The sequence below is a fragment of the Austrofundulus limnaeus genome, unplaced genomic scaffold (assembly GCF_001266775.1).
Source record: "Austrofundulus limnaeus strain Quisiro unplaced genomic scaffold, Austrofundulus_limnaeus-1.0 Scaffold439, whole genome shotgun sequence".
Taxonomy (NCBI): domain Eukaryota; kingdom Metazoa; phylum Chordata; class Actinopteri; order Cyprinodontiformes; family Rivulidae; genus Austrofundulus; species Austrofundulus limnaeus.
Genome location: NW_013952841.1, coordinates 67,095 through 78,900, shown reverse-complemented (window position 1 = coordinate 78,900; position 11,806 = coordinate 67,095). Strand labels below are relative to the sequence as shown.

The window sequence follows — 11,806 nt, the reverse complement described above, 5'->3', positions numbered from 1 at the left end:
TTAGTTTTCTGTGTATTTAAGCTCAGTCTTGTCTCTGTCTCACTGTCAGATCATTGTTCTGTCTACCTGGTCGTGTCCTGCTTCATGTTCTTCGTCTAGTGAGTTTTTGATGTATTATCAGTCTCTTTTGAGTTTTTCTTTAAAGGCCTTGTGCTTTTTGATTTTTGAAACCTGCCTGTGCCCTGGGTTATTTTGTAAGTCCTGACAAAAATGTAAGAATTTCTTTAATTAGCATAAGGAACTACTGTGTAAGGTGCAAAAGTTTGAACTATGCAGGAAAAGCTGAAATAGCCACCAAAATGTGTATTTAGCCCAAAACAGTTGACTTTAGCTGCTAATAGCTGAACATTAGCTAAAGTTGCAGAAAATAACTGAACATAGCAGAAAGCAATTGTAAGAAGCAGAAAAAAGCTAAAATTAGCACAAGGAACTTAAGAGCAGAACCAGAACAAAAGGTGTAAGGTGCTGTAAAGATTTAGAAACATGTTGAAGCATTTTAAGGATGTTAAACAGCTCCATTCATTTTCAACAGGAATAATGTGGCCAAAAATATAAAAGTATAAATAACTGAAACGGATGTTAAAATAGCTCTCAAAAGTCATCACTGGATGTAAAYCTAAGTCATCAACAGTTGGAGTCACCCAAGTCAAGAAGGCTGCCACAGAAATCTACTTTAGTCAACACAAATTATAGCTTAGTCCTATTTATAGATATTGAGCAAATGTTTGAGGTGGTAGTATGAGAGTCATTCACAATGCACATTTCAAGTGTCAATGTACAGTAATTTGGAAGAACGTGTAAATTGTGATTTACAAGATTTGACCAAAAGAGTAGAGTTCCTTCCCTTAAGTATAAGCTATTTTCATTTAAAACTCTGCTGCAGAAGGCAGATAAATCCCATTGCAAAGAGAACATTATTGAAAAAGTTAGACTCAGTATACACACTATGTACTCTAACCACCCTTACCATCAAACAGCAGACACATTTTCCTACTGACTGTTATCTATTCTGCAGTCCTTATTATTCTAACAGCTTTTATACCTTTATTTTCTTGTTTAGAGATTTTTTGTACACTGTAACTACGGTACTACATACTTACAGTTATTTTAACTATGATTTTTCATTTTTTGTAGCTGTTACTTTTAAAATGTTTCATGTTTTGCCTTTTCTCCTTATTTTAATGAACGATGAACTGCTTAAATCCGTGATAAAATCTGTAACTTTTTGTGCTTTTTTTAGCTTTTGACTATATGTTTGTGGTTTTAAATTTTAGTTACTGTTTTAATTATTTAATCTTTGACTTTGATCATTTGGACTTGGAGTTTCTTGGAAAACATTCAACAAAGTTTTCAGCACTCAATGTCACACTGAGAAAATGCTGTTTCTGTAGTTTTATATCTGTTCCATCCTGAACACAACACCCCACTACCACCCATATATTGGTGGCCCCCATTGTTCAGTAACTTTCATCTTAATCCAAAGCTTTTGCTTGTTTTGCATTTTTTCATTTCCTCTTGCTATTTAGGAATAGTATAAATGTAAAATCATTGTTTTTGAGCAATTAGGAGTTAAATATAAATATATTGTATTTAAAATAAAAAATAAAATTAAAAATAAAACTTAAAGTCTTGTCTCATTGAATAAGAATAGCCAGTCTAAAACCAAAGTCATGCAGGAGGTTATATGCATTTTTTAAAGAAATATAAACTTAGAAGACAACCTTCAATAAGTTGAGTAGTGGCAGAACTTACGTAGTAAATAATATTAATTGTAAATCAAAATAAAACCTAAAGTCAACCTATATCAGAGGGTGATTCTTTAACTCCTGTATTGCTAACATTTGCCAAATAACCCATATATGATAACAACCTAACAAATCTCCTGAAATTATTTTTATTATTATTATTTTGGTGCTATCCCAGGATTTTCAGGATTTGTTCATTTTGAGTCTGACCTATGCAGCTGGATGTGTAGTGTGATCATGTGATAGACCTCCATCAACATGTCTGCAACAGTGGCTTCTGGGGCGTCTGTAAGAAAATGAATGGGCAGAGGGTTCCACCTTCCAACCTTGATGATACCTGAACAGAGACAGAGAGAATACCAGGAACTGTGAGTTTCTAGTAAACAACATTGAGACAGAATTCAACCAAAATTTTCCCACTTCTATTTAGAGCTAATTTACTAAAATGTTGACCTAGAACTAATATTAAAAAATACTATTTCATTATTTTTTTCTTTTGACTTAATTTTTGACACAAGACTTTGGATAGAATTGATGGTTTTAAAACATATACGTATGTATATAAATATTATAGAGACAAACTTACCATCCAGATCACCAAAAAATTGTATGAAGTTGTCTGAACTTCATAAAGTTTTGATTAGATGAAAGAAAAAGTAACGTAAATAATAAGTGTTTGTTGTTTTTCACACATTCCTTTATTGTGATAAAGAAAACTTTACAGTGATTTTTCTAACAGTAGCCTAAATTTGATCAAATGAGCTTTATAATTTGGAACTTGTTCTTGAGATAAAAGTACAATTTAAGGGGTTAAAATGATCAACAAATAAATTACAATAGCTAGTAAAAAAAACAGAACAARTAAATAAAAACACTACAATAAGAATAAATTCAACAATCTATTTAACTAGAACATTATGTGCCTCTTTAACCAAATTAATAATTCATAAATAATATTTTCCCTTTTTTCCTATGTCATTGTAATTTAGTATTTCCTGTAAAATGCTTTAATTATATTAAAAAAATGAGAATACAGTGTATAAGAAAATATATACATATATTCTAGAATATAAAATACATAAAGTTGAGTGTAACAGAAGAAAGTGGTTTAAAAAGCTTGTAAATAAAGAAGAGCTGAAATCTTAAATATTTGACCAACACCCTTATGTTTCCCCAACATCAAGCAAGAGCCACAAGTCTCTGCACATGACCACAAAAACTCACTCGAAATGTCGAGTGGACAATTCTGAGAAACTAATGAAACACATTTAACAGTTCATCAAAGTGCCTTCTGCAAAGCTGTTGTTGCAAACTTTAGTTTATAAATTTTTAAGGTTTGGGGCGGCTGTGACAGAGTGGTTAGGGGAGTTTTCCTGTAACTGGAGGATGGCTGGTTCAATCCCCTGTTCCAGCTGTCTCAGTCGTTGTGTCCTTGGGCAAGACACTTCACCCACCTTACCTACTGATGGTCAGAGGGTCCAGTGGTGTCGGTGCATGGCAGCCCCACCTCTGTCAGTGTGCCCCAGAGCAGCTGTGGCTACAGTGTAGCTTACCACCATCAGTGTGTGCATGGGTGAATGTCTGTAGTGTGAAGTGCTTTGGGGTCCGGAGGGACTTGATAAAGGATTCAGTCCATTTACACGTGAGCATATAGGGAAACTTATACACTGCTTTTAGATAACAGCATGTTTGCTTTTAGGTTAATATTGTTGATTGTTCTTCTCTCTCTATTATAGGACTGTTATGTCCATTTTTTTATTTTACCCTTATTTAACCAGGCAAATCCCACTGAGATCACAAATGTCTTTTGCAAGGGTGGCCTGGACCTGAAGGCAACATATTATACAGGTTTTTGGGATGTGGAAGAAACCGGAGTACCTAGAGAAAACCCACACATGCACGAGAATAACATGCAAACTCCATACAGAAATACCCGAGGCCCAAACCGGGGCTCTATTCTTGTTGTGAGGCATGTGAGCTGTTGTGCTGCCAGTGCCAGTTACAAAACCATTTCTCTTTTCTTTCTTTTCTTGCATAGAGGGTGACAGCGTCCATGGGCACTTCAGCATGATGCAGGGGCTGAGGACTGAAGCTCTTTTGCGTTTGCTTTGGGTTTGATAAGTATAATTTACTGTCCCTTCCCTTCCTGAGTAGTACGGGGGCAAGACACACCCATGGTGTTTATACTTGGGTATAATTGTTCGAACATTTGAACATGGCACTTTCAGGCATTTAGAAATTGAGATTTGTGGAGGTTGACAGTTCTCTTCCTGGTATCTTGGCTCTTTTATGTTATTTATTTTTTTATTTGTTTGTTTGTTTGTTTGTTTGTTTGTTTGTTTATTCTGTTGACTTTTGCAGCAAATATGATTTTCCCATGATGCAACACAAAGAAGTATGTCTGAGTTGTGGCTGAAAATGCATTTACAGTGGCTGTCAATTAATCAATCAAAAGCTTCCAAAGCAATAACATCATCATCCAAGATTTTAATAATTGTTTAGACAACATAATCTTAGCGTATTTTTAATCTTAGATTATTTCGTGACATATTGGGGAAAAACGGAAGAAAGTTAGACAACAAACTAAATTTCTTATTCAGAAAATATTCAAAGCTATTACTGAAGTGTGTATTTTGAGCTTACTGTTATTAGTTAGGTTATATGACATTGGAAAATCTTCAGGAAACATTCTTGCTTATGGCTGGAATGAAGAGAATTTCAGGTGTGATGATTTGTGACTATGGCTTTTAGTGCAGAAGCCTTCAGTAATTCTTTACATTAAAAAAACAAAGAAAAGACAAAATACAACTTTTTTTATCCTTTCAGGGAAAAATAACCACTGTAATGTGCATATCATCTCTTCACACCAGAAAGCAAACACGATTGTTTTTAGTTTTATTCTTTTCATGGGAACTGGCTGGTACTGTGAAAACTAAATGAAACTAATCACATTATTAAATGAGATCCAGAAGGTCCCAGAGAATTCTCCCCTCTTCTTTTTTCTTGATTCACTCAGCTCCCCTTCCACATTTCCCTCTTTCCTATTTTTCTCCCCATCTTCAGATATCTCTAATCTCCATTTTCACTATGTTTACAGCTCCATTATATTTGTGTTTCTACTTAGGCCAAGCTGTGTTCTTAATTATTTGGTCATGCAGAAGAACTGTCATTAAAATACCATGTAAAGACGGAACTGAGGCCCTTCAGTGTAAGAGAGGAATCCAAATGGATTCCACCATGAAGATTGCTGAAGACCTAAAACCAGATCAAGTACTGTCAGGTAAGGTTAAAAAAAACTGTTTTTGTCCATAGAATCCTTTACGTTTTTCAATAATTTCCACATAATAAATTTGCACTTTTATTTATGGCGTGGAGTGCAGCAGGGCTTGTCGACTGGGTGTCAAATTTACGTTTTGCTTTAACTTTAGTTATTTTTGTAAATAAACATTTTTTTTATATTTTACGCCGTCTCTTCTCCCTGTTTTGTCGTGGCTGTGAGCCGGTCATAACAAACCTGGGGGCTCGTCCATAGCTAAAAATAACTCGTTCTGAAGGTTGGTACGCTTCAGTTTGGTAAGTAAAATTTACCTAATCTTTGCCATATTTCTGTTGATTATGGTAAATTGTTTTGAGCGCTTGTTTTGCAATGGATGTTTGTAGTTTAGCTTGTTAGCTTTGGCACGTCCATGCATTTGGGTAGCGTCTGTGGGGAAGCCCCTGACGTCATTGCCCTTATAAGGTTAGGTGTGCGCTCTTGGGAGACATATCGACGGTGTTTTAAATATTTGTTTGTCACGTTGAAGTAGAACGTTGTTTTTTCTCACTATGGTGGATGTGAAAAGTAAGTGGTAGTCTTTTTCTAATGTGCACTTGTGTAAAAGTTTCGGAGTCAGTGTTCCCTTGTAGGCTTTGGCGGTGTTTCCCATTAGGGATTTGCGTGGTTCTCCAGTGTGAAGGTACAGCGGATAGAGCTTCCTGTTCCCCCTTCCCTTTCATCGGCTTGGGAGCATTCCATGGTTTCGAGGGGTTGTCGGCTTCCTGGTCGCCTTTACTGTGCCACTGGTTTGTGGCACTGTTATGCCTCACAAAGACTAGGAGTGAATTTAGTATGTTTTTTGGCTAGGTAGCTAGCAGGGACACTGTCTTCTTGGTATTAAAGTTTTTGTGTGCACATTTGTAGGTTACCATTGTGCTTTCAATTGTGTAAGTTGTAGCCATGGATGAAGTTGTGGAGGATTTTGTCGAATCACCAAGTGAAAGGGGTTTGGACATGTGTACAAAAAACAGCTTRTAATGATTGCGGGACATTATAGAGTTGATTTGGGTAACATACAAACTTAAAGAGCTTGTTAAGAGTCAGTTGAAACTTAAATTGTTTGAGATTGGTGTGTTAAAACCTGGTGCTGATAAGCCAGTAACTTGGTAGATTTGTTCTTCCTTGCCCCTGCTTTGTCTTTTGAGCAACAGAAAGAATTGCTTTTGTTAAAACTTAAAGTTGAACAGGAAAATGAGAATTTGTCAAGAAAGTGAACTAAGACATCAGGAAAATGAATTGGGTAAATTTAAAGTTGAGCAAAATGTGGAATTGGCTAGATTTGATTTGGAGAGACAGAAACTTCATCTTATAGGAGAAGGTAAGCTGGAGGACAGTATGGAGCGTTCTCTAGGTTTGCATTCTGGAACGAGATCAGATGATTTTGGTGACTTGAGACTGGTTCCAAAGTTTAATGAGAAGGATCCTGATTTTTTTTTCTTTATTTGGGCATTTAGCAGAAACTCGTGGGTAATCAGATTCTACACGATTACTGTTGTTACAGTCTGTTCTGACAGGTAAATCACAGCAGGCTTTTTCTGCCTTGAGTACATCTGATTCTCTGGATTACAATACAGTTAAGTCTGCTGCTTTGGAAGTATTTGAACTTGTGCCTGAAGCATATAGGCAGCGTTTTCATGGTTGGAAACATGGAGAAAAGTCTCATTTAGAGTTTATGTGGGATTTAGGCACTCATTTTGACAGCTGGTGTTCTTCAGCTGGTGTGAAAACGTTTCAAGAGCTTCGAGAATTAATAATTTTGGAAGAATTCGAAAATTCTGTGTCTGTCTCTATTTCGGCTTACATTGGTGAGCGTAATGTTAAGACTGTAGCAGAAGCAGCTGCTCTTGCAGACGTTTAATCTTTGACTCATCTAGCTGGTTGCAGTGCTGGCTCGTCTGGTCTGCACGAATATTTACCTAGAAGATCTACTGAGTTCGAAAGTAGAAGTGGTCCATTTTCAAGGGAATCTCACAAAGTGTGCAATTTCTGTCACAAACGTGGGCACTGGAAAAATGATTGTTATGCCTTGAAAGCTCGAGCTAAAAGCAATGATGGTGTTAAACCTGTGTTGTGTGCTGTATCTGTAAAACATAAGATGGAAGGGTTGGTGTTAAACCTGATTTGAAGTCATACTTACCTTTTAGTATAGAAGGTTTAGTATCTTTGGTGGGCAGTAAAGACCACTTGCGTGTGAAAATTTTACGTGACACTGGTGCCTTTGACTCCTTTATTGTGGCTTCTTCTTTGCTGTTTTTTTTTTGTTTTCAGCTTTGTATTAGTTTTTTGTATTGTGTCTGTGAGACACTTTGGTCAACGCTGTTGTTTTTAAATATACTATATAAATAAAGTGATGATGATGATGATGATGATGATGATGATTTTTAGATGACACCTATGTTGGTTCAAACATTCCTGTACAGTATTTGGGAATGAATGTTTTGAGTGTACCACAACACAAAATAATGCTGCACTGTGATCTATTTCAGGGTGAGGTCTCTGTTGGTGTTAGTCCAGCATTACCAGTGGATGGTGTGGCGATGATTTTGGGCAATGATATTGCAGGTGGTCGGGTGAGGGCTGATGTTCCACCGCCTGCAAAAGTGACAGATGTTCCCCTGACGTGTGGTAAGCCTGATGAGAATGAAACACAGTTTCCTGGTGTTTTCAGTGAATGTGCATTGTGCATTGTTCAAAGATGAAAAGTGAAGATTCAGTCAGTTTGGATTTTAAAAGTGATCTGTCATTTCCGGTTGCTCCCTGGGATGTTTCTCATGGTGACTTGTTGGAGGAGCAGAAAATAGAGAACACGTTGACATCACTCATGGATGGGGTTTGTGTATGGGCCTTGTAGGCAGGGTTGTGTATGTGTGGTGGTGTACCTGCCCTTTTTTTTTCTTTTGCGCAAGTGTTGTGGATCAGGAGTGCCAGMTATAAGAGGCTGCCTGTCTCCGATGAGTGAGAGAGGAGAGAGGCGTCTGCAGACGTGGGTATGGATGCCGGTGCGGATGCCGGTGTGGAATCCTCCTCTTCCTCCTTTTCCTCCACCATGTTCTTCAACGCTCGTGGCATGGAATGGCGTGGCGTGCAGCAGGGCTCGTCGATTAGGCGTCGAATTTACATTTTGCTTTAACTTTAGTTATTTTTGTAAATAAACATTTTGTTTTTGATATTTTACACCGTCGTGTCTCCGTGTTTAGTTGTGGCTGTGAGCCGGTAATAACACAGACCAAATCAATCCTAAAGTTACTCAGTTCATACTTTTTTCCAGCTCGTTGCTTTGTTTCAAAAATAAAATGCCTCACCGGAGCATCCCGGTCAGAGGCAGGTTCAGATATAAACACTGAACTAAACAAGCATGTCAGATAATTATTTATTCTACTCTGATTGAACAGCTTCAGTTTCGACATGCTAAAAGTAGCATCCATGCTAACTCTGTAAACAAACAGCCGGCTGAATGAGACGTCATGTCTTTTTCTGAGCATGTGGGTCACATCATTGTCACGTAGAGTTCACACTGGAGTCTGATGGAGGTTGCATTTAAAATGTAATGTGAACATTCATGCCAAAAAATCTGATTTTTTTCAAAAAATCTGAATTGAGCATAGGATTTATCAAAAAGGAAAGTCTTGTGCTGCGTTCACACCAAATGCAATTTGAGTGTCAGGTTTACATGGAAAGTCTATAGCAAACGCACATCAAAGAGTGTCGGGAAGTGTTGCGGCACATCTACTGTGTCCAGCGCTGAGTGTTTTAAAGGTTTGGCACGTCGTTCCAGGCATCGAATGCTGGAGTTAGAAATTTTTGAACTTTTGCAGTTTGACGCAGAGCATCAACCAATCAGAGAGACTCCACTGTGTGACGTAGTGACACATTTTCTGACGGACAATTTCCTGAATGATGTCCACTAACCTGAGACAGCTGGACAGGAGCTTATCAGCTGAAATCGAGTCACCTGTAATCAGTATCGTGGCAGGGGATATCAGGACCGAATTGGGTCAGCGACTCGTCAAACGGAGCGCGGGACAAAAATAGTGCTTAAAGCGAGCCTTGTTAGCTCGCAGCTCCTGGGTGGTGAAACTCGCCAAATTTAGAAGTCCTCTTAATTATCTGGTGAGCGTGACGTGCTCTTGCTCTCAAGTATGTAAAGCAAAGCCACTTTCTTTATTTCATCTGCCATTAAACAGAAACCAGCAGAGGAAAACAACAAGAGGCTCTCAACGCGCTTGATGCATATGACGTGTGTCAAGAGCAATTTTGATGAGCATCTGACCTCAAATCGTGTTCGGTGTAAACGCAACATTACGTCTAGTCTTTAAAGTAAACAGACTGTCAGCCTCACGGACAGAAACTGGAAGTTGGTTCCACAAGAGAGGAGCCAACTTCCAGTTGCCAGGTTTAGAGCTCATAGTTGGCTCACACCAACAGCATTTTTAAATTTGTCCGCATGTGGGCAAAAAAAAGTAAATAAATAAAAATAGAGACGTGTAGCTTGGTGGTCAGTGCAACGCTTCCATAATCCTGAAGCTTCTGATTTGAGCTCAGGTTGTATAAGAAACCATACATTTGCCAAATCTTCCTATCAAGTTTGCTCACTATGGTGTTGCCTGTGGAAAGCAAGCACTGGATGTCATATTAATTGCAGATTTTTAAATATTTATTTGATTTTTTTCCAGAGTAGACTGAATATTTATCATACATATTCAATGTTTTTTAATGTGTTTTAATTACTAACATTTTTATGCATTTAGGGTAAATATATGCATACACCCTAACATTTCGTTAAATGTAATTTAGCACCTCAACCACAGTCTACAAATTTGAAAGAAATCCACAATAAGTTCAAACCCAATTGATCTTTAGAGATCATTGAACTTCAGATTGTATCTTGCTTATTACTACATATTGACTTATTGGACTCTAAGTCTTCATGTTTATGGTGTCCAAGTGCCAATCAGCCCAGGGTGAAGATGCAGAATATACCTTGGAAAGTCTATCCCAGGACCAAACAAGACACTCAACCATGCACAAAACTACATATAAAACAAAGTTAGAATTTCCAATCAACCGAACAGGCAAGTTTTTAGATACTGGAAGGAAACTGGAGTACATACAGTATGTACTCATAAAAGTTTTCCAATAGGTACTACTTTACAGCAGCATGATGTTCACCTCTCAGTTAAGCAATAAGGTGATAGACCAAGACCAATGTCAACTGTGTTGGGTAGTTGAGATTTGTTTTCTGAGTTGGCTCTCTTAGTCACACTCCTTATTTGTTGGTGGCAGTGATGCATCACGAAGTTGTTTACTAGCTGCCAGAAAACACCAGAAGAAGAAGAAGACAGAAGAAGAAGAAGCAGTCATGTGGCAGGTCTTTAAATGAACAAAGATGACAAATTTAAAGTGGGCTGTAAATTTTGCTCAGCAAATTTGACAAATATGTCAAGACAATGTGTGAAATTTAGTAYTTTCAGCACAAGCAGTTTGATAAAACTTACACTTAGTAAAAATTCGACAGGCTGGTACTATTAGCTACAGGAAAAGGCTGAAGTCTCTCACTGAACACAAGAGGATGTTGGGAAAATGCTGAGTTCCATTTGTAGAGGAACTCGAAATTCTGAAGTCAGACTGACGCCTGATCCAAGTTGAAAGTGTTCCAGTTTCCTACTCGCCAGAAAATGGAAAAAAAGTGTTTCTCTTTTTTGCTCTGCAACAATAACACAATTGCTACCCACACAGGATTAAAACATATCACTTTATAATCGCAATAAAGTACTACAAGTAAGACTGACTTCATGTAAAAGAAAACAACACAGAACTGTTAAAAACAATAAAAGTAGAGTTTCACTCTGYTGATGCGAGGAGAAGCCATTTTGAAATGATGACGTCATGGCTGCTCGGGCTGCTCACGTATGGTTGTGTTGCACCGAACTCCAGACTTGAAATTACAACATTAGGGGCCATTCCAGTTCATTTTTCTGACTCGGAAGTGCAAAACTCTGACCTACGAGGACAATTGGAATGCAGCAGTAGATCTGAGTACAATCTTCCCAACAAACTCACCACTTATCAAAGGGAGCATTTGGAAATGATATGTTAAGTTTGAGAACTTTTAATAATTTTAAATGAATTAGTATTCTGATCAGTGATATTTTGCATTGATAGTGCGTATTTACTGATTATATACATAATCTATACGTATGATTAAAAGTATAGTGGAGAAACTAATTTATTACCTGGAATGCCAATATGGATGATAACAACAGGATGATCAAAGAGGACGTAAAAATTGTAAGGTGGCTAACAGATTTATATCAAAAYCTGAACTGATTAAACAGCAAGAAACAATTTTATTCTAAACTTAAAAACCTAAACTTTTATGGTTTCTTGTATTCACTTTTGTCTTTTTGATGTTTGTCTTGTGTGTTGCACCTTGGCAAACAATAATTGTTTTTAAATATGGTATACAAATTATCTTGATTTGATTTAATTAAACTTTATCAGAAGCTAATTGCCAAAAGCTTATGAGCTGCTGGGAATGATAAATCTGTTTTCTACTTCAAGATTTAAATCTTACTTTAGACAGAGTAAAGTTTGAGTTGAAGGATGAGATTTTATTTTACTTCATTTCAAACATTTTCATTTCTTATGAGAGGTAACAGAAGTTCATATTATAGAAAACTATATACTTGTTTTAATATTGAAACAGGGGCGGAACCAGGGGTGGCCAGGGATGGCCATGGCCACC

General features: G+C 37.3%; 1 protein-coding gene across 1 annotated transcript in view; it reads right to left on the bottom strand.

Annotated features, from left to right (window-relative positions):
• Positions 1-11,806, bottom strand: part of satb2 (SATB homeobox 2) — a gene marked incomplete in the record, with an annotated part of 96,561 nt that overhangs the window by 41,926 nt on the left and 42,829 nt on the right. Inside the window, 1 exon segment of the mRNA XM_014024780.1 lies at positions 1,956-2,082. Within this exon segment, the coding sequence (XP_013880234.1) occupies positions 1,956-2,082 (127 nt within the window).